This window comes from Mizuhopecten yessoensis, unplaced genomic scaffold (genome assembly GCF_002113885.1).
Source record: "Mizuhopecten yessoensis strain PY_sf001 unplaced genomic scaffold, ASM211388v2 scaffold11017, whole genome shotgun sequence".
Classification (NCBI taxonomy): Eukaryota; Metazoa; Mollusca; class Bivalvia; order Pectinida; family Pectinidae; genus Mizuhopecten; species Mizuhopecten yessoensis.
In genome coordinates, this window is record NW_018408837.1 from 647,996 (window position 1) to 675,695 (window position 27,700).

General features: G+C 39.0%; 2 protein-coding genes across 2 annotated transcripts in view; one reads left to right on the plus strand and one right to left on the minus strand.

Moving 5' to 3' along the window:
- Nucleotides 1-2,491, minus strand: part of LOC110464634 (HEAT repeat-containing protein 6-like) — a 40,917-nt gene extending 38,426 nt beyond the window's left edge. Inside the window, exons 1-3 of the mRNA XM_021519963.1 lie at nucleotides 2,302-2,491; nucleotides 1,259-1,366; nucleotides 27-167 (exon numbers count right to left, since the gene is read on the minus strand). Coding sequence (XP_021375638.1) covers nucleotides 27-167; nucleotides 1,259-1,366; nucleotides 2,302-2,472 — 420 coding nt within the window. The 5' untranslated portion in view covers nucleotides 2,473-2,491. The remainder of the gene's footprint in view (nucleotides 1-26; nucleotides 168-1,258; nucleotides 1,367-2,301) is intronic.
- Nucleotides 2,492-2,754: 263 nt separating this feature from the next.
- On the plus strand, nucleotides 2,755-27,296 carry LOC110464631 (2-methoxy-6-polyprenyl-1,4-benzoquinol methylase, mitochondrial-like). The gene is made up of 7 exons (XM_021519960.1): nucleotides 2,755-2,938; nucleotides 5,470-5,619; nucleotides 7,198-7,506; nucleotides 8,282-8,388; nucleotides 12,450-12,538; nucleotides 13,201-13,312; nucleotides 26,501-27,296. The coding sequence occupies exons 1-7, from the start codon at nucleotides 2,755-2,757 to the stop codon at nucleotides 26,600-26,602; spliced, it is 1,053 nt and encodes a 350-aa protein (XP_021375635.1). The 3' UTR covers nucleotides 26,603-27,296.
- Nucleotides 27,297-27,700: the final 404 nt, after the last annotated feature.

Here is a 27,700-nt window from a genome sequence, read left to right on the forward strand (position 1 = left end):
AACAGGCTTTAGAAAATTTTACATACCTTTGTGAGCTGCCCACAGCATTCGTACACCACAGCCCCGAGAGCCAATAGTATCTCTGATCGAGTCCAGGGCTGACATCTCTGTAGGGCTGATATGAGGTACTCTGTTACTAAATGCAGTGTCTTCTCTGTAAGTGTCAGCTGCGACAAACAATTCAAATCCGTTACTTATTGCAGTGTCCTGTCTGTAAGTTTCAGCTGAGACATATTGATCTCATCTTTCTTACGTGTATGGTGAATATATATATCGTAAAAGGTTTTAATTTCATTACGTTGTCTTTTCCGCATTGTGGCATCTGAATTCATGACGTCATGTCATTGTTATGTCATGTCTTGTGAAATGAGGTCTAAGATCGAAATTTCTGGACAGCTCTACAAAAAATTCAAATGTGTTATCTTTCTTACGTGTATGGTAAATAAATATATCGTAAAAGGTTTTAATTTCATTACGTTGCCTTTTCCGCATTCAGAATTCGTGACGTCATGTCATTGTTACGTCATGTCTTGTGAAATGGGGTGTAAGATCGAAATTTCTGGACAGCTCTATCTTACCCCCACGGAAATGAGAGAAATACATACAATGTATATATATATTTAGTATATCACATGATAATTTCTAGGATTGCTATTGGATAACTTCCCTTGTTCTATTTGGTATAGTTAGCATCCGCCCTTGACAACGGGAACTATACCTGGAGACGGGCACTATACCTTTTTTTTGGATCGCTGATCATGAGACTGCGGGAAAAGTAGCATGACACTAAGAGTTGCGCCCCCTCTTCTAGGGGGCGCTGTACACATTCTACTTTCACTTCATTGTTGTCGTCTGCCAAAATGGCTTCAAATTTCGGGGCCAGGAATGCCGATTGCTACGCAGAGGCTCAGCAATGCATAAAGACGAAGCAGGCGACACCATTTGACGTCCTTAAAGACTTCATACTGGAAAGGGGAACCGTATGTGACCTAGCGGTGATTCAGTCCAGTGAATTGAATACGCAACAAAAAAGGAGAGATCTACTCAAAAAATTATCTTATTGCCATTTGTTGTTAATTATTAAACATGCTACCTTTTATTGTCAAATGACAGTCATGTGAATGTGCTAAATCTATTATGACCCTTTCCCTCGGCTAACGGCTCGGGCACTATACCTCCCCAGACAACACTACAAGAGAACAGTTCCCTCGGGAAAGGGCCATAATAGAATAATATTGTATTCACTGATCAACTTTACCTGCTGTTTGGCTGTAAAGTTGAAGATGGCCTGACAAACTTTCACCAGAAATCTTTCTTCATACAATGGGACAACGGTACAAAACTTGGTTATAAGTCTGTTAGCTTCCTACAAAATAAATGTGAAGCGAAATATTTCTTTGACTGAATAAATACATAATAAATAGACCGTACAAATCATTTAATTTATATATAATAATTCCATTTTTGTCAATGAAATAATCACCTAGGCCTGCAGACAACAATGAAAATGACATCTTTCCATGATGATGAAGATATAAAACAAAAGAACAACAGAGGTAAAACCTTATGCAATGTACTCCTGTCCAAAATGGGCCAATGCAAGTGTAAGAGCAAAATCATCATGGCTAGATTTTGATCAGTTTTCACTTTTGAAAATTTGTTTTGGTTTTATTTGTGTTTTACATCCTATTAACAGCTATATGGTCATTTAAGGATGTGCCAGTTTTTGTGGCCGGAGTACCCAGAGAAAACCACCTACCTGCAGCCAGTACCTGGCGACTGCCCCACACAGGCCTCGTACCCACGACCCAGTTTGAACTTAGCCTTTGTCTTGGTTTATTAATTAAATAGTCATATTAATGGTTTGGAGACTGTAAAATCAATATCATTTGGTGGTTTTAAGACAATTCAACCTTATTTATGCTCATGAAAATGTCAAAAGCAAAATGTGATAACGATAAATCCAACACTTTATAGTCGAAAACATTTGTTCAAAGTTGATTCTAGTTACATGGCATAAATTTAACAATATTTTCAATAATAATTTCTATCTGTTGATCATCTGTTACCATCTTCAAATTAAAGATGCTGTATTGATAAAAGCATTAGTCAATGTTTTAGCTATTTCAATAAATTGATTATCACTCTAGTAGTAACCTTTTTATTTGCGTATATTTGAATTGTTTTTATCTGTTTTGGTGTTTTATGCCATCTACCTAAAATAACAGCTCAGCTATGCGGCAACAAAACAAAACATCCATTTATAGTTGTGACTCATTTCAAAATTATTATCAAACATACATCTTCTCTGACAATCCGCATATAATATTCCATAGAATTAATTTCGTCAAGCAGTAAATTGAAATTAGTTCTTGATGCTTCATCATCTCGCCGATAATTGAATCCATTCAATCGCTTAAAACACTGGAGAAATCGTTCTCGTTCGGCCAAAGAGCCGTCTGCGTCTTCCATGTTGCAATTTCGGCCTGGTGCTATCGGGACACCTTTGGTTCGAAAGACCTTTCAAAGTCATAAGTCTAGAAGATACACGAATGCTACTTTTGAGTAACGATTAATTGTAGAAGTACCATATATAAAATAACTACTAATTACCATAAAATTTACCTATGTTTTTTAATCGACAATTTATATTTTTATATTTGCTTATATTAATATATAATAATGATAATATTAAAAGATTGTTGTTATATTTCTATTTATCATAAAATTCGCATAATGAACACTCAATTCAATATGGCGGCGCCCATACGAATTCATGCGTTTTGTTGCCGGGTAAGCATCGCTAACCCCATAAAACAGTGTAAGCGCTATCTATCCTTCACTGTCCACAGAAATAGTCAGCCTAAGGATGATACGGAATCAAGACAGACGCATTTCGGTTACGAATCTATACCAGAACAGGATAAAGAAGAAAGAGGTTGGTTGCGTAACTGATGCAATGTTTGACATTCAACTGTCACTATTCTCCGAGAACTTTTAAAACCATTAGTTGAGACGTTCATGGAAATTGCTGTTTGTTGACTTTTTACATTACCACATCTGTGTTTTATTTACTTGCAAGCCATGACTTTAATGTTCTTTTTCCAATTTTACACTTTGAATATTTGAAATACAGTATTAATTTTAGTTTTTTAATCTACCAAAATTTTAGAGCAGGATAATTTTGATTAAATTTGGAAAAAAGCCTTAACTATTGCTTCATTTAGCATGGGAATAAGCAGCACTGGTGTTAATATAACATCAAAACAATGCAAAAGAAAACAATGAATGACTCCTTAACAGGAGAAAGAGAAATGCAACAGCCAGACTGGGGTTCGAACCCAGAACCAATTGATGGCATCTACCAAATCAGCTACCTGGTCGCCGATAATCAGTCCAGTTCTGCTATATTCCTCCCTCCTGGATCTGGACTCACAGGCAACCACATATATAGTTCATTTGGTTAGAGTGTCCAAGTCTCCATCCTCGATATCCAGGGGTATTAATGCTCACTTTCGCTCTCTGCACCCCTGGAATATGTCATAGCAAAATTGAAGGCACTTTGCAAGCTATTTGATTGGTCTCGGGTAAATAAAACCTGATCAATCACTAGGCTGATACATGTCCTTTGAAGATTACAAAGGAGGGACACCCGATTTTAAAGTCAGTAAGTTTTACTGTTACGCGACCGCGATATTCTTTTGATGTACATCAAAGGATCAAACAAGTCTTCTTGTCTCATGATCCACAAGTTGGCACACACTGAGCCTCCATATTTGCTATGATATATTCCAGAGGTGCACTAGTTGAGAGAACAAAACTGAGCGTATCAAGGATGCCAAGTTCCGGGATCGAATCCCAGTCTGGCCGTGCATTTTACCTGACCTGTTACAAACTCCTACCATATTTGACATTCTAAGATCAATGTGTACCTCAAGAAAAACAGGAAAAGATTTAACAAAACCAATTACATAATGTTACATGACCAATGTGAGAATTTTGCAACAGGTACATTGTATAAACCATCATCACAGTTTTATTAATATGTTTATTTACAGTTTGTACATGATATTGAAACATTGCGTAAATAGTTCGAACAACACCTGAAAGAATCACTTTGCTAATAAAGCACAGCTAAGAATACCGGAAACAGAATCTCTAAGCTAATTTATTTCGACAAAGAAACCGGAAACAGCTCTTTACATATGTCTGTAATCCCTGGAGTTACTCTAGCTCTGTTCTCCCAGGACCGCCAAAAGTGGTCTCCCCTGGGGAGAACCCCCAAAAATGGTCTCCCCTAATCACCCATTACTCACGAGTGTACCTCAGGCCAGCCCTGCAGCAGTGACAGCTGTGAGCTCCCACGAGTTAATATATACGTCCGCGCAATAAATGAGTGCTTTCTGATTCGTTAGAAAAACACAAGTGTGTGGTCTTACTTTTATCACATACCTTCCGTATTTGGCAGAGATCAATACAAAGATTTTATAAACTTTGATAGTGTTTGCAAATACCCGAAACTTTTCAGTTCGCCATGACAAGGGGATTCCCATACAATGTAGGTAAATACAACATTCTGTATTGCACATGTGCAATACAGAACGTTGTATTTCATGGTCTGAAAATTGCTAGTATTACTATAACAAGATTCAACAGGTATGTGATAAACTTATATAGTACACTTTGTGTAGTACATTTTGTTTAGTACACTTGAGATTCTAGCACTCTTTGTCTGAACAATTTGTCTAGTACATTTTGTTTAGAACACTTAAGATTCCGTCACACTTTGTCTATATTCATTGTCTAGTACACTTATCTAGCACACTTTCTATATACATTTTGTATAGTACATTTTGTTTGGTACATTTTGCTTAGTACACTTATATAATTCACTTTGTCTAGCACAGTTTGTCTAGTACACTTAAGATTCTAGCACTCTTTGTCTAATACATTTTGTCCAGTACACTTGTCTAGCATACTTTGTGTCAGCACACAATTTAAGCACACCCTTCATCTTTGCCAAATAAGGTTCAGCTAGGTGGTACACTTCACAATAAGGTGTGTAAATATGTTGAATATGATATTGATTTGTCAGTTTAACTTATTGGGATAATCCCAGTAGGTTAAACTGATTGGTGTCCTGGGAAGGTCATTTAAGGACGTCAAATATGGTGTTGAAAATTTATGTCACCTCTGTGTTCTAAAATATGTCCTCTGTATAGCTATATAGTGTTTGTTTCATTGTTGAGTAAATGTCAAACAAAATATATTTAACTCATTCACCCCTGAGATTTCATAATGAACTATTCCAACCTTTGAATTGGAAGAGATCAAATGTGTCTTCAGGGGTGAATGAGTAAACTAAGAAAAATCTTTTTTCCTGGCGTTGGTAAGTTTGACTATTTGTTTAAATTTGCAAATATTTAGATTATGAATCCTAATTTGTAGTATCGTTTCTTATCTTTTCAGTTTATGAAGTATTTAAAAAGGTTGCCGGCAGTTATGACCTGATGAACGACGCCATGAGTATGGGTGTCCACCGGGTTTGGAAGGATCGCTTTATAGATAGATTAGCGCCTAATCCGGGGACACAGCTACTGGACGTAGCGGGGGGCACAGGTACAGTGACAATGTAAATGCTGGTTAACCCTTTCACCCCTATGTAACTTTAGTAGGCTCTACCATGCATTGATATGGATGAGTTCATTATGGTCTACAGTGGTGAAAGGGTTAAGATATAAGGGTTAAGGCGTACATTGAAACGTTATGCCCACATGCATAAATATATCTTGCATCAATAGCAAGAAATTTTACAGTGTTTTCAACTTTCACATTTTTCCTCACATCAAATGAGGGCAAATTTATCATGAAAACAAATATTTATACACAGCATACTATTCATAAACTCTACATGTCAACGGGAATATTAAATCTAGGGGAATATGGAGTTGACTGGTAAGTGGCGAATATTTGACTGACCGTAATGTTTCATGGACTACATATATGGTAATACATTTCTTCATATAAGCTTTCACAGTAGTGATGCAGCAGTTATCAGTATACACCACTCAAAGACAAAGTAAAATATATCTACATGTATCTTAACACCCCACCTATAATAATGATAATACATAATAATAAAATAATGTTTTAAGATAAGAGTATAACATGACAGCCCATCGATGGTACATCACGGAACGTCATGGAATATTCGGAGTTATCGTTACTGGCTGAGATCATTGTATAACGTCACAAGTAACGATCAAAATGGAACCACATTTTTAGTACCTTAGGGGTAAGATTCTACATGAAAAATTGTCCTGAAGAAGCCCACATGTTCGGGCGAAACCGGTAGACATACAGTAAAGAAACCAACCTATCCTGAGCTTGTTGCGATTGAATATTGCCTTTAGTTTCCCGTTCCTCAATCGCCCTGCATACCCCTGGGTATCCAAGCAAGGGATTACGGAACCTACAGATCCTAGATTAGAAGTACGGCGTCGGCTCTACACCCCGATGATTTGTTTTACATGTATCATGATACAACGCTTAAAATACAATATATATATCTCACTACACGACTCACAATACAATACATTAGTCTCACAATACAATACATTAGTCTCACAATACAATACATATATCTAAGGTCAATTGATACATCAACACTCATTGTAAGAAATGTGGAACAAGTTTGTTTTTTAAAACAAATTTAGTGCAGCATATATGATTTTGATTTCTAGTTATTTGCTACACGGACAAGCATATCATTATAACAAGGTTAAAAAAGACTGAAATAATAATTAGGTGGTTGGGTGGTCGGGTGGTGCAGCAAGGCGAGCGGGGTTTGATTCCCCGATCGAATGTGAAAAGGTATGGGGTCACCTGCTTGACCACGTGGGTTTTTCTTCGGGTATTCCGGTTTCCTCCGACATGAAGACACCACCCCCCACCCACCTCCCCGGCGCTCTCTATCATCTGGGCCAACATATGTGATTAATATAAGTTGAAATAACTTCTTTCATAATTGTTGTAAAATAAATAAAGCTTATATTTACATTTACTGAAATAATGAAACATAAAGTTTTTCGATTTGCAGGGGTTTCGATATTTCAAACCAATTATCAATTATGATTTTAAATCGATTGCCTATCACTAACCAGCGGTATTATGTTAATGGCCAGCTTTCTTTTACAGGTGACATTGCTTTTAGATTCCTCAAATATACAAAATCGTTGGAAAGAAAACACGGAAATATAAATACGGAATCAAGCGACGATTCAGACTTTGATTTAACAAGGGACATTACCCCTCAGGCTTTTGGAATTCCTGATCATTATGCCGACGATCAAGTTCTGTCGAGTGCGGATTCCTCCTCGAGCTCTTCTGATGAGGAGGAGAGTTTGGAGCGTGCGTCACCAAAAACTCATGTAACTGTCTGTGATATTAACAAAGAAATGCTGGAGGTGGGAAAAGGGAGAGCTCGTGAAATGGGATTAGTAAAAGGTGAGAGGATTATCTCCCCTTTGTACAGGTATACAAATAAACCATTCAAACATTTTTCAAAGAAATACCTGTACAGAAGTCGACATTGTATACCGTAGTTGTTAATTCTTTTGACGGACATAATTTCGTGAGTTTCACAAATGCACAACAGTTTATGATTTCAAGTACAGTCAAACATCTATGTTTCAAACTTTACGGGACCATCAGGAAATATTTGAAACATCGAGACTTCAACTTCAGAATGTTGATCTTCTTAGAGATCCTGTATATGTACTGCATAAGACCGATTGTAATTGTTAAGTGACGGAACACAAGGCAATTAAGATATTCAATTTGAAATATATAAACATTGGATTTACTGTAATTAGAAAAATATGTTTTATGTCATTTATACACCGTAGCCTGCATGTTTAGTTTATGTTAAAATGACCCAGGAACATCTCAATGTTCTCGTACAGGTACATGTAGTTGTTTTACTTCGAATTATTAGTTATAATTTTCAATGTTTTCCTAACGATGGGCCATTGAATGTTGTTTGAAACAGAGAGAAATTTGATTCATACCGGATGGTACCATCGATAGATCTGGACATATATCAGTTTTGAAATCCAATGGCTTTATGCATGTTAACCAGCCAAAAATGTGAATCACAGAGTTGATCCTTGGCTATCGAAGATGATGTAAAAGATGATTTTTTCTAGTTATAGATACATTTAAGGACCTCAATATCATTCTTATCAAAAAATATTAATTTCTATATTTTCATTGGTGCCAGGTCTGTCATGGGTTCAAGGAAATGCTGAGAGTCTGTCATTCGGGGACAACCTCTTTGATGCCTATACAATTGCCTTTGGTATCAGAAACTGTACCCATGTAGACAAGGTAGGGATTTGATTTTATCATTTTTGATTTACAGAAATTTAGTCAGTAATGTTTTAAAAATCCAACAACCCAGGTGGAGAATAAAATGGTCTGAGGTGGGTGTTGAGGTGCTACTGTGCTGTAGCATTACAGTGAGGTGCTACTGTGCTGTAGCATTACAGTGAGGTGCTACTGTGCTGTAGCATTACAGTGAGGTGCTACTGTGCTGTAGCATTACAGTGAGGTGCTACTGTGCTGTAGCATTACAGTGAGGTGCTACTGTGCTGTAGCATTACAGTGAGGTGCTACTGTGCTGTAGCATTACAGTGAGGTGCTACTGTGCTGTAGCATTACAGTGAGGTGCTACTGTGCTGTAGCATTACAGTGAGGTGCTACTGTGCTGTAGCATTACAGTGAGGTGCTACTGTGCTGTAGCATTACAGTGAGGTGCTACTGTGCTGTAGCATTACAGTGAGGTGCTACTGTGCTGTAGCATTACAGTGAGGTGCTACTGTGCTGTAGCATTACAGTGAGGTGCTACTGTGCTGTAGCATTACAGTGAGGTGCTACTGTGCTGTAGCATTACAGTGAGGTGCTACTGTGCTGTAGCATTACAGTGAGGTGCTACTGTGCTGTAGCATTACAGTGAGGTGCTACTGTGCTGTAGCATTACAGTGAGGTGCTACTGTGCTGTAGCATTACAGTGAGGTGCTACTGTGCTGTAGCATTACAGTGAGGTGCTACTGTGCTGTAGCATTACAGTGAGGTGCTACTGTGCTGTAGCATTACAGTGAGGTGCTACTGTGCTGTAGCATTACAGTGAGGTGCTACTGTGCTGTAGCATTACAGTGAGGTGCTACTGTGCTGTAGCATTACAGTGAGGTGCTACTGTGCTGTAGCATTACAGTGAGGTGCTACTGTGCTGTAGCATTACAGTGAGGTGCTACTGTGCTGTAGCATTACAGTGAGGTGCTACTGTGCTGTAGCATTACAGTGAGGTGCTACTGTGCTGTAGCATTACAGTGAGGTGCTACTGTGCTGTAGCATTACAGTGAGGTGCTACTGTGCTGTAGCATTACAGTGAGGTGCTACTGTGCTGTAGCATTACAGTGAGGTGCTACTGTGCTGTAGCATTACAGTGAGGTGCTACTGTGCTGTAGCATTACAGTGAGGTGCTACTGTGCTGTAGCATTACAGTGAGGTGCTACTGTGCTGTAGCATTACAGTGAGGTGCTACTGTGCTGTAGCATTACAGTGAGGTGCTACTGTGCTGTAGCATTACAGTGAGGTGCTACTGTGCTGTAGCATTACAGTGAGGTGCTACTGTGCTGTAGCATTACAGTGAGGTGCTACTGTGCTGTAGCATTACAGTGAGGTGCTACTGTGCTGTAGCATTACAGTGAGGTGCTACTGTGCTGTAGCATTACAGTGAGGTGCTACTGTGCTGTAGCATTACAGTGAGGTGCTACTGTGCTGTAGCATTACAGTGAGGTGCTACTGTGCTGTAGCATTACAGTGAGGTGCTACTGTGCTGTAGCATTACAGTGAGGTGCTACTGTGCTGTAGCATTACAGTGAGGTGCTACTGTGCTGTAGCATTACAGTGAGGTGCTACTGTGCTGTAGCATTACAGTGAGGTGCTACTGTGCTGTAGCATTACAGTGAGGTGCTACTGTGCTGTAGCATTACAGTGAGGTGCTACTGTGCTGTAGCATTACAGTGAGGTGCTACTGTGCTGTAGCATTACAGTGAGGTGCTACTGTGCTGTAGCATTACAGTGAGGTGCTACTGTGCTGTAGCATTACAGTGAGGTGCTACTGTGCTGTAGCATTACAGTGAGGTGCTACTGTGCTGTAGCATTACAGTGAGGTGCTACTGTGCTGTAGCATTACAGTGAGGTGCTACTGTGCTGTAGCATTACAGTGAGGTGCTACTGTGCTGTAGCATTACAGTGAGGTGCTACTGTGCTGTAGCATTACAGTGAGGTGCTACTGTGCTGTAGCATTACAGTGAGGTGCTACTGTGCTGTAGCATTACAGTGAGGTGCTACTGTGCTGTAGCATTACAGTGAGGTGCTACTGTGCTGTAGCATTACAGTGAGGTGCTACTGTGCTGTAGCATTACAGTGAGGTGCTACTGTGCTGTAGCATTACAGTGAGGTGCTACTGTGCTGTAGCATTACAGTGAGGTGCTACTGTGCTGTAGCATTACAGTGAGGTGCTACTGTGCTGTAGCATTACAGTGAGGTGCTACTGTGCTGTAGCATTACAGTGAGGTGCTACTGTGCTGTAGCATTACAGTGAGGTGCTACTGTGCTGTAGCATTACAGTGAGGTGCTACTGTGCTGTAGCATTACAGTGAGGTGCTACTGTGCTGTAGCATTACAGTGAGGTGCTACTGTGCTGTAGCATTACAGTGAGGTGCTACTGTGCTGTAGCATTACAGTGAGGTGCTACTGTGCTGTAGCATTACAGTGAGGTGCTACTGTGCTGTAGCATTACAGTGAGGTGCTACTGTGCTGTAGCATTACAGTGAGGTGCTACTGTGCTGTAGCATTACAGTGAGGTGCTACTGTGCTGTAGCATTACAGTGAGGTGCTACTGTGCTGTAGCATTACAGTGAGGTGCTACTGTGCTGTAGCATTACAGTGAGGTGCTACTGTGCTGTAGCATTACAGTGAGGTGCTACTGTGCTGTAGCATTACAGTGAGGTGCTACTGTGCTGTAGCATTACAGTGAGATGCTACTGTGCTGTAGCGTTACAGTGAGATGCTACTGTGCTGTAGCGTTACAGTGAGGTGCTACTGTGCTGTAGCATTACAGTGAGGTGCTACCATGCTGTAGCATTACAGTGAGGTGCTACTGTGCTATAGCATTACAGTGAGATGCTACTGTGCTGTAGCATTACAGTGAGGTGCTACTGTGCTGCTGTAGCATTACAGTGAGGTGCTACCGTGCTATAGCATTACAGTGAGATGCTACTGTGCTGTAGCATTACAGTGAGGTGCTACTGTACTAAGTATAAGCATAGTAAAAATATTGAGAGAAAAAAAAATGCCTACCTACAATACCTAATTCTTTTCAAACAGAAACAGAAAACACACATTTTTCTTGGGAGGGATGGAGGGGGGCCTTATGTTACAAATGAGTAAAAAAAAAAGGTTAAACCTGTTAAATTATATAAAAAACGTAATGAAATATTTTCTTGACTACCCTACCCAAATGTAAAATTCTGAGTAGGGCTTAGAAAAATTAACGTTTTAATACTGGCCTGGTTCAAATTTCAGTTTCCAGCCCATTTTATTTTTCCTGTCCTGTTAAAACTATATGCCTAATCACTAATATGACCAATCTTGCCTAACACCGGGATACTCAAACATGGCTCTTAAATCAAATGTAATAGTAAAGGAGATTCTGATTGTTTAGCGAATCTGAACTTAATCGTTATCCTAAACCTTTGAACATATCGCTCTGTTTTTAAGAGTGTTCATTAAGATTTTCTTGAGTCCATGGTTGAAACATGATTTGGTACATGTACCTGTAGGCTACAATTTCCAGTGTTGTTACATATACATTTAGATGATATCCTTACTGAATTTTGAAATTTGTTTTGGTATATCATGATAATAGTCTGGCAAATTGAGTTTTACTGCAGACGCGGAGTGGAGCCAATAAAATGGTTATTTGTGACAATACAATCATGCCGTATAATAATTACTGCAACAAATCTCAAAACACAATATAGTTATCACCATTTTCAGTCATATAAGCTAAAACCACCAAAAGAAATGACGATTTAAAGATATTTTTGAACATTTTCTTCAAAAATTTGGCTACTCTACTGTGGATTGGTGAAGTCAGGAATATTCAAAGTGAGGCAGAATTACATTGACCTTTTGGGGTCACGCTGGTGTTTGTGACGTCATGAATAATCAATTCCATGACATGAAGTCATTGATAATCACCACCCAGGCTTCATATGCAAATGAGATATTAAGAATGGAATACAGTGTTTTATCATTGCAAATTATTTCGATTGACCAATCAAATGCGGTGTTACATCTCAGTACTGATTAACCGACAGGTGGTGGAAGAGGCGTATCGAGTATTAAAACCGGGAGGACGGTTTATGTGTCTGGAGTTTAGTCAGGTGACCAATCCGCTACTACGCAGGTAGGTTGTCTGTTGTAGTCATTACATGTCAACTCATTCACCCCTAAAATTTCATAATGAACTATTCCAACCTTTGAATGGGAAGAGTTCAAATTTGTCTACGGGGTTGAATGAGTTAACCGTGGAATCGAGTCAAGTGAAACTAGAAGATTACTGAAAAAGTATCTATTTTGAGAGTCCCTTAAGAAATATCTTTCATAATCTAATTCATAACTCTGGAAAAGAAATCTGAAATCAGTGTATCTTAATCTTCAACTAGGTTCATTTGAGTGTAATGAAAAACAGCATTCATGTATATGAGATTATCTCCCTTCCTACTTCCATAGGGATGAGTTTGTCCTTTTCTTCATATAAAATACACATATCCTAAACGAGTTATTTCTTTCGTAACATTTTGAGAAAAAATATGATGCCATACCCTCGATTGATATAGAAAACGTTGCATTGTTTAGCGAAGCTATCACTTAACTGTAGGAAACAAACTGTGACTATATAAATCTGCCTAGAGAATTTAAAAAACAAAACAATTATCTTTTTCTTCATAGCCTGAAGAAAATATATATTAAAGATACTAACATTGCTGCAATAAATAAAAGTACTACTGTAAGGCCGGGCAGAGTTTTCCTGTGCATCAAAAATGACTGTTTTCTTTTTTTCAACAGCGCATACGATAACTACTCCTTTCAAGTTATCCCTGTGATGGGACAGGTCTTAGCCAGGGACTGGAAATCCTATCAGTACCTGGTGGAGAGCATACGACAGTTCCCGGACCAGGTAAACGATGTTTCCCACTTTTATTTATCATATGAAACCTCCAATGAGGGAGATCTTTAGGCGGCACGGTAGTCTAGTGGTAGGATGCAAGGCTCGTGACCGAAGGGTTGCGGGTTCGCATCACGACACGATACTGTGTTGTATCTTTGAGCAAGATACTTTACTCTGCTTGTTCCAGACTACTCAGCTGTAAATGAGTACGTGGTTGGGCAGTGCTAGAATTGTAGAATGCTAGCTGTGAGCGCCGAAATGGCAGCACCGGCTGTATGCTCCCCAGGGAGTTGAGAAAGATATTGGCTGGTTGCAAAGGCCCTATAATCACGGATAATAATTTGTGAACCGTTTTAAGACGACCTATGAACTAGTTTGTGATAAAGCGGTGTATAAGAACCTCAAATTATTATTATTTATTATTATCTCCCTTATTCCACATTTCCGATGAAGGAGAAAGTGTGTGAAACGTGACTGAAACTGCTTTGCTCAATCTATCTTTCCCTTTTTATGTATCAAAATAACTCTGAAAATCATTCGTTTGACTCGAACACACCTGTTATGATCATTACACACACCCTGCAGTAACTATAGGAGATCACTTGACCACAGGANAAAAAAGACGACTTTGTAACACTTCCAGCAAACGAACACAAAGGGCTATGTATGGTCTGGGCCTGTTTTGGCCCCCAAATGCTTCAAAATTCAAAACCTTTAAATGATCTTTCAAACAACTCTTTCTTTAATTTTGAATACTTCCCAAATACTATCATAAAATATTAATTTGTATTTTTAATTACTGTTGCCATGGTAACAAGTTCAGATTTGCATCAATTAGAAAAATTTCAATATTTAGTGAATATTGTCATATTTTGCATATTTTTTTCCTGGAAACTATAGAGTGCATGCTTGAACAAACTTAATATCAAAGGATAATGTGTAGGCACCTGTAATACATCTTTAGGAGAAATATTAAGTTTATTCAAGAGTGTGCTTTATGGTAGGTAGCTAAGAGAAAAACTAGGCGAAAACCAGTCAAAATAGAAACAGTCATTCGTAAGTTCTATTTTCAATTAAACTTGTTAATTGATTTACAATCAAGCAAATTTGGCTAAATTTACATGACTTTGAAGTAAAAGATCTTGTGTATAACACAAGTTTTCTCAGTCATCTCTCCTTCATTTTTGGTGAAACTGTGACTAAAGCAGAGACGACAATTGCTTGTAGGCCTGATCGTCTTTACTGTTGTGTTCCTATTACGGGTAAATTTTGGTACACTAAAATTTCCATTGTAGGTGTGGTAGAATAACACGATTAATTATTTTCCAGAGATTATTCATGTTGCATGTGGGTGAATAAGAAGTGAAACAAGATTAAGCAAAGGGATAACAAAGAATTGTATTACATTATATATTTCTTGTACTTGTGGTAGGGAAACACTATTTATTGTTTCCCAGAGATTATTCACGTTTCATGAGGGTGAAGAAGACGTGAAATAAGATGGAGAGATAACAAAGATTTGTGTTACACTTTATATGGTTACATTATATTTCTTGTGGAAGGAAACATGATTGATTGTTTCCCTGACATTAATCATGTTTCATGAGGGTGAAGTAAAAGTGAAACAAGATCAATCAAGGAGTAATTAACAAAGAATTATATTACACTATATATAATTACATTATATTTCTTGTACTTTTCGTAGGGAAACATGATTAATTGTTCCCCAGAGTTTTATCATGTTTCCTTAGGGTGAAGTAAAAGTGAAATTAGATCAATCAAGGGGTAACAAAGAATCATATTACACTATATATAATTACATTATATTTCTTGTACTTGTGGAAGGGAAACATGATTGATTGTTTCCCTGACATTAATCATGTTTCATGAGGGTGAAGTAGAAGTGAAACAAGATCAATCAAGGGGTAACAAAGAATTGTATTACACTCTAATAATTACATGGACAGTAATGTATAGTACTACATGCAATGAATGTATTATAAAAAAAAATAAAAAAAATGATAGAAAAAACATGTTGAATTTACCTGAATAAGACAATTGTCTGACAAGATGTCCTTATCTACATGTATGTTATTGCTATGCTATTGCATCATCCTATCAGTATTGACCTGTGGTCCTATTTATCATCATTCTGCTGATCCTATTTACTTTCTCTAAACCTGCTTTCCTTTATGCTTTAACTTTTTTTTCTGACACTGAATACTTCCCCTTTTCTGTCTCTCAATAAAAGTAATATAGATATATATAGAATACATATATTTCTAAGGGCCTTACAACTACTCAAATTGTGTGTTCGAACAATCCAGAATGTGTGTAAGCAGGGTTCGAACTATCACTTGACAGATTTTTTTTATTTTTATTATTCAAAACGTGTCTTCAAACTGTCCGCCTATTCGAACTGACCGGAGGTTTACCGTAGTTGACCATTACAACAGTACTGGTGTGGAGTGAGAGAAAGTTATACAGTATTATATGTACCTATATTATATAAAATGTCCTTTGAATAAATAAATAGGAGGCATGGTAGTCTAGTGGTAGGACGCGCATACGCCGGGCTAGTGACCGAAAGGTTGCCGGTTCGAGTCACGCCACAGCACGGTGTTGTATCGTTGAGCAAGATACTTTACTCTGCTTGTTCCAGTCTACTCAGCTGTAAATGAGTACGTGGTTGGGCAGTGCTAGAATTGTTGAATGCTAGCTATTAGCGCCGAAATGGCAGATCCGTCTGTATGCTCCCCAGGGAGTTGAGAAAGATATTGGCTGGTTGCAAAGGCCCTATTACCACAGATAATAATGTGTGAACCGATTTGAGACGACCTATGAACTAGGTTGTAATAAATCAGTAAATAAGAACCTCAAATTATTATCATTATAAAAAGTTATAAAAAAAAAATGATCCATATTCAGTGTTTTAGGACGTTGTGCCTTTAATGCTAAGCCAACATTCCTCTAGAAGGTATATGATTTGGGTGGTTGCTGGGATTCCGATATAACAGAGATATACATCACCAGGCACAATAATGACATTTCCCTTTATACACCTTTAAGCCCGTGGCTCTGTTCCCCTATGACACAACTTTATACTTACCTTACCCTAGATAACCTTCAGGCCACCGCTCTTATTAGCCTTGTCAACTTAATATCTTGTCTATACTTTTTTCTTAAAATTAAATTTCATGAGAGAGTTGGAAATTTACAAATATTTCTGTGTTTCTTTTCCACATTTTTATCATTTTGATTTTCTATTTATGTAATTGTAATTTATAATTTTGAGAAGTTATGAACATGCTTGTATTCAGTAATCATTAAGCTATTCAAGGATTGAATATCTTGGATTCGCTTGTTCAAAATCTGATCGGCTTAACGAATCTATGATACAAGTTTCCAAAAAAGTTCAATTGTGAGAAATATCTCAATGTTTTAAAGAAAAGTTTTATTAGTTTTGTTTTTCAATTGATTAATTCCATGTCCCTTAACATGTACTTTTAATTTTGAATTGCACTTTTTTTAAATATACAACATGAAATGTTTGTACTTATGATGCGTCAAGTTGACCAGACTTTGAAATTCTTGGAACAGGTGCGAGGCGTATATTTCACTCAAGTATTTGATAGCCATCTTGTGTGAGTGATACACCTTTTCTGTGTTGAAGTGCATGCAGGTCTAGAGATATGTACAGTGGCTGATATAAAGACCTAAATTGTTGCTGTTCTATCAAAATGTATAAACTTAATGGTTAACAATTTGTACAGTGGACCCTGTCTAAACCGAACACAACTGTTGTCTAGGGATATGTGCTGTGCCTAATACAGATTCTGAACCCTTTCACCACTGTAGACCATAATGGACTCATCCATATCAATGCATGGTAGAGTCTACTAAAGTTACATAGGGGTGAAAGGGTTAAGTTACTCTTGTTGTTCTATCAAAATGTATAAACTTAATGGTTAACAATTTGTACATTGGACCCTGTCTAAACCGGACACAACTCCAGGGATCACATTATTTGACCGTTATTAAGGACTGTTACTATATTACATCAGCATCAGAGCAGAATGGGATCCAACACCAGTTTACAGAGAATATATTTAACTAGTGTATAAAAGGCAGGGAACCAACGTTATAATAATATTGTAGAAATGTAAATTAATCACACATCAAGCAATATTGATAATTAACATAACATGAAAAAAGATACTTTTTAAATTTCTTTTATCAAAAAAAATCTAAAAATATTTTTTTATAGAAAAGTTGATGAGAGAATGTTTCTTTAGTATTGAATTGTATCAAAAAGATGTAGACATTCAGAAAATGTTACGGAACATACAATATTTTATCAGTGAAAACTAGAATAACAGATGCTTTGGCATACTCTTAACTCTTCAATGAAATTTTAAAAGTCACATTCCCTTAGAATTTTATCAAATCGAAAATAGTCACTCAGATATATTCCTTTAACACTTTGATAAAATTTAGTTTAGATATCGAGTGTAAAATGAAATGGCTTCGACCCAAGTGGAATGTGGTTGTTGTGATGGTCAATGTGCCTCTCCCTTTTGGCCCTACTCCAGTCATGTTTACAATGATATAAGTGGAATTTAATCTCCCGTTCTCCCTGCGTAAGAACCCTCTCAATCTTGGCAGAATGAAAATTAGCAGAGTGTAGGGGGTTAAAGGGCAATACAATTTGTAATTACTTCTAAGCTTTGATTTTTCTACTTGAAAGATTTCATCATTAAAGGCAATTATTCCTTTTTGAAAATGTCTTTTTCATTTTCTCTTGAAAGAAATACTTCTATACAAAAATAGTTTGTCTTTCTGGAAAGTAAATTTTTAACGTCTACAGACTACCAGTATAAAAATTTAGAATTTTTCTGATGTATATCTACAAATTTTCTGAAATTACCAAAAGTGCAAATTTGTATGAAAATTAGAAATTTTAGGTTTATGGCTATGAGTTATCTGCAATGATGCCATTCTAACCTGGAATCTTAGTATCATGACATTCTGTCCAATATGAACCCTGTGTATTCAGACATACTGTTTACTCCAGTATAGTGATATATATTAAGGCCTTCAAAGTATGGTTAGCTTGACAAGAAATTAACTAAAAAAAATCATCTAAAATATTTTCAAAAAGATTGAAATGAAAAAAACTTGAGTTACATGTGCATATGTATGTTAAAACTAAATATTTACATGAAGACAAGAAACTTGAAAAATAAATTGCATTTTGATAACTTGTGTAAGCTGATCAGGCTATACAAATCAGGGCCCTAATATGAAGATATTTCAATGTGGAGGAAAATTGTTTCAACTAGCTTTACTAGCATTTCAACGATTTCTGTATTTTTTGCTAAAAACCTCAAATTTCTGGACTTCGAAAAAAACTCAACATTAAGGTTTTGCGTTTATCTCTTGCATATTAGGCTCTTTTTGACAAAGTATAAGAGCTAGACCAATCAAACCTCAATCATACATGTATCATGGGTAGTAGACATATGTAATTCCTCAAATATGATTGTATGAAGTTTAGAAATGTCCATTGCATTAATGGACAGTTCCAGGCGGAACTAAACTGCTCGATTGAGTAAATTGAGAAACTCACGCCTGGCGCAAACGACTCCGAGTATGGCACAGTGGACACAGACAATCAATGGGTTTTTTTTATGAAAATATCAATTTGGGGCACGTTCGGCCCCTTTTGCCGGGGCACATTCGGCCACCCCGAATGCAACTGTTATTGTGCCAAGTGACGTCACTATTGATAACGTCACCCAATTGACCACAAAAATAATATTTTTACGTCGCAAAAATTAAGTATTTTTTTCTTTGTATTCACTGATTTGTTCTGGACTTATTTTCCAACAGAATTGAATGAAATTCCATACACTTATTAGTAAATTGTCTTCTCTATCCTTCATGCCATACTTGCCCTGGTAGGGGCCGGATTTACCTCAGGGCGGGGCTCGTCCGGCCCCCAACTCTCTCGACCTAAAAAGTCCAATAATTCCCAAAATATGGTCTTGTTTACGATTTGGTTATTAGTTTATGAAAGACAATACATTTCTTTTCTAAATGACATATATAAATATGTATTTCAATATTAATAGTTCATGCCTTCCATACCGTCTTGAAAAAAGAAAAGGGGCCGTGTTTGCCCCGGTCCCCCCTACACATGTATTATACATGTGTAGGGGAGACCGGGGCAAGTATGGCCCCTTTTTTAAAACTATATTATAGTTTACAACATATCATTATCTCAGACATCAGGACGTGGGAAATGGCCCCTGAGACGTTCTAGAAAACAAAGTTTTCATGGGGGAGACTCCCCAGACCCCCCTTACGGGAGGGGGAAGACCCACTCCCGTTCCCCCCCCCTGCTCGCGCTATGCGCTTCGTGGGGGGGGGGGGGGGGGGGGGGGGGGAGGGCTGCCTTCGGCAACCCCATGTCGGGGCTTACACATGGTAAAGGGGCTAGCTACGCGCCTGGTTATGATTTTGCGTTTACGGTCGTTTCCTTATCTACTATGTCAAATGCTTATTATATTGACAAAGCGGGACAGGCGACACATATAATTACGCGTAATTCTTGTATTCATTTGTTCTTAAATTATTTATTTATTTACTGCATTTTGTATATGCGTCGTCCTTTAAACGATATTGACAGAACAGTCCTATTAAATAAAATCAGCGCCAATAATTACTGTAGTCATTTGAACGTTTGACGCAGGGGCATTCTCCATGTTTTCCGAAGCAAAGCGACAACACTCTCATTGAGCAAGGTTAATCTATGACGTCATAAGTAAACCAGGTGTCACGTCACAAGAGTTTTTGCTTTCATACTCAAATGAAATGCATTTCTGCTGGTAATGTTCATATAGTGGGTTGCAGAGCAAATGTAAATATATTAATATGACAAGCATATGAAGCGGTATGGGCACTTACTGTATGAAAAAACAATGTTATCTGTTTGGGTTTTTTTTGTGATAAAGGTATAGATAGTATAAGTGGCTACAGGGACAGATTTTTTTTATATTGAAAACCGTAGATCTAAAGCTTCATTTTTTCTGTACAAAAAGGTAATAAAATACTTTTAAAATGAAAATGGTAAAACAGTAAATCTGAATTTATATTTATTCCGTACCAACCATAAAAGATCAACGAACATTTTTAAAAAGAAAATGGTAAAACAGTAAATTTTAAGTTTAATTTATTCTGTACCAACTATGAAAGGTCACCGAAAACTTTTCAAAATGATAAAGGTAAAAAAGTAAACTTTAAATATATATTTATTCTGTGCTAAGCGCAAGACGCCATGGAAAACTTTTTTTTATAATGAAAACCATTAAACAGTCATTTTCTGTGCCAAGCGTAAGAGGCCACAAGAACACCCTTTATACTGAAAACCACAGGTATATCTGTTTGTTTACCCTGTGCCAAGCATTGAGGAGGTATTTACTTATCTTGCCAGATTTTGTTTACAAGCTTTTAGGCTATATCACAGTTGATGTTCAGTTTGTTTGTCTTGTTTTACGGCGAGGACTCCGAGCCATGATATGATATTTAAAGTGCAGCTTGTTGAACCAATATCTGAGTAGGCTGAAAGACCATAAATCTTTTGGCAAATTTAGGAAGATCCCTGATCAGCACTTTAACTCATTCACCCCTACATTTTTAAAATGGACTTGCCCAGCCTTTGATTTGGTAAGGTTCAAATGTGACCTGGGGGGTGAATGGGTTAACTAAAAAAAAATACCCTAGTCATGCTTCCTGAAATTTTCACATATTTTCTTCATGATCTTAAGATTGGAAACTTTGATGAACAAAATTTAGGATTATATTCCAAATCCATGGTATGGTCTCAATGAAAACATATCTACTATGCCTCCTTCGATTTTTTCTCATGACAGATTTGAGTTAGATATTCGATGAATTTATAACAAAAATTTATTGAAATGTCATAAAGCTGATTGGCTGTGTTATCTGTGCTTTGAAGACTTACAAACAAGTACTCTGATATCAGAGCTGAACAGTTTTACTGTCATAGGCTAGTGCTAGCCCAAGTTTCCTGTGCTGTAAAGTTCTAGGGCCATGATATCTGGCCAGTAGGTACAGGGACAGAGTGGTATAAAGTTCTAGGGCCATGATATATGGCCAGTAGGTACCTGGGACAGAGTGGTATAAAGTTATAGGGCCATGATATCTGGCCAGTAGGTACTGGGACAGAGTGGTATAAAGTTCAAGGGCCATGATATCTGGCCTGTCGGTACAGGGACAGAGTGGTATAAAGTTCAAGGGCCATGATATCTGGCCTGTCGGTACCTGGGACAGAGTGCTATAAAGTTCTAGGGCCATGATATCTGGCCAGTAGTTACCTGGGACAGAGTGGTATAAAGTTATAGGGCCATGATATCTGGCCAGAAGGTACTGGGACAGAGTGGTATAAAGTTCTAGGGCCATGATATATGGCCAGTAGGTACCTGGGACAGAGTGCTATAAAGATCTAGGGCCATGATATCTGGCCAGTAGGTACCTGGGACAGAGGGGTATAAAGTTATAGGGCCATGATATCTGGCCAGTAGGTACTGGGACAGAGTGGTATAAAGTTCTAGGGCCATGATATCTGGTCAGTAAGTACCTGGGACAGAGTGCTATAAAGTTCTAAGGCCATGTTAACTGGCCAGAAGGTACAGGGACAGAGTGTTATAAAAGTTCTAGAGCCATGATATCTAGCCAGAAGGTACTGGGACAGAGTGGTATAAAGTTATAGGGCCATGATATCTGGCCAGTAGGTACTGGGACAGAGTGGTATAAAGATCTAGGGCCATGATATCTGGCCAGTAGGTACCTGGGACAGAGGGGTATAAAGTTATAGGGCCATGATATCTGGCCAGAAGGTACTGGGACAGAGTGGTATAAAGTTATAGGGCCATGATATCTGGCCAGAAGGTACTGGGACAGAGTGGTATAAAGTTCTAGGGCCATGATATATGGCCATGAGGTACCTGGGACAGAGTGGTATAAAGTTCTAGGGCCATGATTTCTGGCCTGTAGGTACAGGGACAGAGTGCTAAAAAGTTCTAGGGCCATGATATCTGGCCAGAAGGTACAGGGACGGAGTGGTATAAAGTTTTAGGGCCATGATATCTGGCCAGTAGGTACTGGCACAGAGTGCTATAAAGTTCTAGGGCCATGATATCTGGTCAGTAAGTACCTGGGACAGAGTGCTATAAAGTTCTAAGGACATGTTAACTGGCCAGAAGGTACAGGGACAGAGTGTTATAAAAGTTCTAGAGCCATGATATCTAGCCAGAAGGTACTGGGACAGAGTGGTATAAAGTTCTAGGGCCATGATATATGGCCATGAGGTACCTGGGACAGAGTGGTATAAAGTTCTAGGGCCATGATTTCTGGCCTGTAGGTACAGGGACAGAGTGCTAAAAAGTTCTAGGGCCATGATATCTGGCCAGAAGGTACTGGGACAGAGTGGTATAAAGTTCTAGGGCCATGATATATTGCCACTAGGGACCTGGGACAGAGTGGTATAAAGTTCTAGGGCCATGATTTCTGGCCTGTAGGTACAGGGACAGAGTGCTAAAAAGTTCTAGGGTCATGATATCTGGCCAGTAGGTACAGGGACAGAGTGGTATAAAGTGCTAGGGCCATGATATATGGCCAGTAGGTGCCTGGGACAGAGTGGTATAAAGTTCTAGGGCCATGATTTCTGGCCTGTAGGTACAGGGACAGAGTGCTAAAAAGTTCTAGGGCCATGATATCTGGCCAGAAGGTACAGGGACAGAGTGGTATAAAGTTCTAGGGCCATGATTTCTGGCCTGTAGGTACAGGGACAGAGTGCTAAAAAGTTCTAGGGTCATGATATCTGGCCAGTAGGTACAGGGACAGAGTGGTATAAAGTTCTAGGGCCATGATTTCTGGCCTGTAGGTACAGGGACAGAGTGCTAAAAAGTTCTAGGGCCATGATATCTGGCCAGTAGGTACAGGGACAGAGTGGTATAAAGTTCTAGGGCCATGATATCTGGTCAGTAGGTACCTGGGACAGAGTGCTATAAAGTTCTAAGGCCATGTTAACTGGCCAGAAGGTACAGGGACAGAGTGTTATAAAAGTTCTAGGGCCATGATATCTAGCCAGAAGGTACTGGGACAGAGGGGTATAAAGTTCTAGGGCCATGATATCTGGCCAGTAGGTACCTGGGACAGAGTGGTATAAAGTTCTAGGGCCATGATATCTGGCCAGTAGGTACTGGGACAGAGTGGTATAAAGTTCTAGGGCCATGATATCTGGCCAGTAGGTACTGGGACAGAGTGGTATAAAGTTCTAGGGCCATGATATCTGGCCAGTAGGTACTGGGACAGAGTGGTATAAAGTTCTAGGGCCATGATATCTGGCCAGTAGGTACTGGGACAGAGTGGTATAAAGTTCTAGGGCCATGATATCTGGCCAGTAGGTACTGGGACAGAGTGGTATAAAGTTCTAGGGCCATGATATCTGGCCAGTAGGTACTGGGACAGAGTGGTATAAAGTTCTAGGGCCATGATATCTGGCCAGTAGGTACTGGGACAGAGTGGTATAAAGTTCTAGGGCCATGATATCTGGCCAGTAGGTACTGGGACAGAGTGGTATAAAGTTCTAGGGCCATGATATCTGGCCAGTAGGTACTGGGACAGAGTGGTATAAAGTTCTAGGGCCATGATATCTGGCCAGTAGGTACCTGGGACAGAGTGGTATAAAGTTCTAGGGCCATGATATCTGGCCAGAAGGTACTGGGACAGAGTGGTATAAAGTTCTAGGGCCATGATATCTGGCCAGTAGTTACCTGGGACAGAGTGGTATAAAGTTATAGGGCCATGATATCTGGCCAGTAGGTACTGGGACAGAGTGGTATAAAGTTCTAGGGCCATGATATCTGGCCAGTAGGTACTGGGACAGAGTGGTATAAAGTTCTAGGGCCATGATATCTGGCCAGAAGGTACAGGGACAGAGTGGTATAAAGTTCTAGGGCCATGATATCTGGCCAGAAGGTACAGGGACAGAGTGGTATAAAGTGCTTAGGCCGTGATATCTGGCCAGAAGGTACAGGGACAGAGTGGTATAAAGTTCTAAGGCCATGATATACGGCCTGTAGGTACTGGGACAGAGTGGTATAAAGTTCTAGGGCCATGATATCTGGCCAGTAGGTACCTGGGACAGAGTGCTATAAAGTTCTAGGGCCATGATATCTGGCCAGTAGGTACAGGGACAAAGTGCTATAAAGTTCTAGGGTCATGATATCTGGCCAGTAGGTACTGGGACAGAGTGGTATAAAGTTCTAGGGCCATGATTTCTGGCCTGTAGGTACAGGGACAGAGTGCTAAAAAGTTCTAGGGCCATGATATCTGGCCAGTAGGTACAGGGACAGAGTGGTATAAAGTTCTAGGGCCATGATATCTGGCCAGAAGGTACAGGGACAGAGTGGTATAAAGTGCTAAGGCCGTGATATCTGGCCAGAAGGTACCTGGGACAGAGTGGTATAAAGTTCTAAGGCCATGATATCTGGCCTGTAGGTACAGGGTCAGAGTGCTAAAAAGTTCTAGGGCCATGATATCTGGCCAGAAGGTACAGGGACAGAGTGGTATAAAGTTCTAGAGCCATGATATCTGGCCAGTAGGTACAGGGACAGAGTGGTATAAAGTTCTAGGGCCATGATATCTGGCCAGTAGGTACTGGTACAGAGTGGTATAAAGTTCTAGGGCCATGATATCTGGCCTGTAGGTACATGGACAGAGTGGTTTAAAGTTCTAGGGCCATGATATCTGGCCTGTAGGTACAGGGACAGAGTGCTAAAAAGTTCTAGGGTCATGATATCTGGCCAGTAGGTACAGGGACAGAGTGGTTTAAAGTTCTAGGGCCATGATATCTGGCCAGTAGGTACTGGGACAGGATGCTATAAAGTTCTAGGGCCATGATATTTGGCCAGTAGGTACCTAGGACAAAGTGCTATAAAGTTCTAGGGCCATGATATTTGGCCAGTAGGTACCTGGGACAGAGTGCTATAAAGTTCTAGGGCCATGATATTTGGCCAGTAGGTACCTGGGACAGAGTGCTATAAAGTTCTAGGGCCATGATATTTGGCCAGTAGGTACCTGGGACAGAGTGCTATAAAGTTCTAGGGCCATGATATTTGGCCAGTAGGTACCTGGGACAGAGTGCTATAAAGTTCTAGGGCCATGATATTTGGCCAGTAGGTACCTGGGACAGAGTGCTATAAAGTTCTAGGGCCATGATATTTGGCCAGTAGGTACCTGGGACAGAGTGCTATAAAGTTCTAGGGCCATGATATTTGGATAGTAGGTACCTGGACAGAGTGCTGTGAAGTTTCTTCAAATAAATGACCTTGACCTACTTTAAAGATTGAATGGGGTCAAATATGTAAAAACCTTTAAACAACTTCTGCCTTACCAGGAGTCCCTTGGTGATGGTATTTGACCAGTAGCATGCTGGAATAGAGTAGTATAAAGTTTCATTTAGTCTGGAACATTCCTAAGCCAAAGAGACTGAATGTATGGAAATATTTTCAAAACTGTTTTAATTGACAATATTTTCACTCGATGAAAAAGCTTCTTTTTTTTTTTTACCATAATGATGATATATTGAAAGTGCAGCTTGATAAACCAATATTTAGCACTTTAACTCGACCCCCTACATTTTTAAAATGGACTTGCCCAGTGTTTGAATTGATAAGGGTCGGATGTGACTTGGGTTAACTAAAAAAAGTATCCTAGTCATGCTTGCTGAAATTTTCATATATCTTCCCCGTGATCTTTAGTTTTGAAAACTTTGAAGAACTTAATAGAAGCGTTATCCTCAAAATCCATGGTATGCTCTTATTCACACACATCTTCTCTGCAACCTTGGATTTTCTCATGACAGATTCAAAGGTTTGGAGTTAGATGTTCGATGGTTTTCATCTGAATGGCTGTGTTGGCTGAAAGACCATAAAAATATTTATGTAGAATATACATCTTTTGAAATTATATCAAAAACATGTTGGCAAATTGTTTAAACATCCCTTTCATCAACTTGATAGAAAGGGAGGGGAGTGGGGTGGTGAAATATTCCTGGAAACATTTGGGGTATAAATTCAAATTATTACAGTGGTTTTTTTCCCTTTTCAGGAAGAATTTGCCTCGATAATAAGAAGATCTGGATTCAAAATGGTGACTTACGAGAATTTGACTTTTGGTGTTGCAGCGATTCACTCTGGATTTAAACTCTGATGTTGGAGTTCTGTCAAACGGAACAATATTGACAACTCTAAAGAAACGTAACTGTGACTAATAGTTTTCTCACAGTGGACAGTCTATTGTGATAATTTCACTCAGGAGTTGTATAGCCCTATCCCCAAGACTTCTTAGTTGAAATAATTAAATATATTTATTATAAGTTTGAGATGTAAGAGCCAGTGTCGCTGTATGTACAGTGAACGGATCAGTGAGTCCGTAAACTTTCGGTCGACACACAGACAATACAAGGTGATCCGAGGGTTTGATACATCCTAATCATGTGTGTCAATCATCCATCCTCGATCGATATTGCAGGGGTTACAATCCTTACATAATCCGCGTCCTTGGAAAATGCTGTAACGAAATCAAAACCACTGTGGTGTATGCACCACCTCACAGATGATCTACTAGACCAGTTAGATCCTTTGATGCGCATTAAGGACTCACAAGGCAGCATAACAATAAAGTTGACTGGCTTTGAAGTCGGGTGTTGCTCCTCTGTAATCTTAAAAGGACAATTGTCAGCCTAGCAAGCAATTGGTCACTTTTAAGCTCACCTAACCAAAGGGCAAGTGAGCTATGCCATGGTGCGGCGTCCGTTGTCTTTCCGTCCGGCATCTGGCGTCCGTCTGTCCGGCATCAACGTTTTACTTTAAACAACTTCTTCTCAATAACCAAAAAGCCCAGGGTACTGATATAAGGCCTGAAGCATGTTGGGATGAAGGGCTACAAATTTTGTTAAAATAAATTACCTTGACCCACTTTCAAGGTCACAGGGGTCAAATATGTTAAAATTTTCAAACAACTTCTTCTCAATAACCGAAAGGCCCAGGGTACTGATATTAGGTCTGTAGCATGCTGGGATGAAGGGCTACCAAGTTTGTTCAAACGAATGACCTTGACCAACTTTCAAGGTAGCTAGGGTCAGATGTCTTAAAATCTTCAATCAACTTCTACTCAGTAACCAAAGGCCCAGGGTACTTATATTGGGTATGTAGCATGCTGGGATGAAGGGCTACCAAGTTGTTCAAATGAATGACCTTAACCCACTTTCATGGTCGCTGGGGTCAGATGACTTAAAATCTTAAAACA

Excerpts from the sequence above, each read along its gene's own strand:
- LOC110464631 (XM_021519960.1), top strand. The coding sequence starts at position 2,755 with ATGGCGGCGCCCATACGAATTCATGCGTTTTGTTGCCGGGTAAGCATC. Across the intron at positions 2,939-5,469 it reads ACAGGATAAAGAAGAAAGAG|TTTATGAAGTATTTAAAAAG; the intron begins GTTGGTTGCGTA and ends TTATCTTTTCAG. Across the intron at positions 13,313-26,500 it reads TACGACAGTTCCCGGACCAG|GAAGAATTTGCCTCGATAAT; the intron begins GTAAACGATGTT and ends TTCCCTTTTCAG.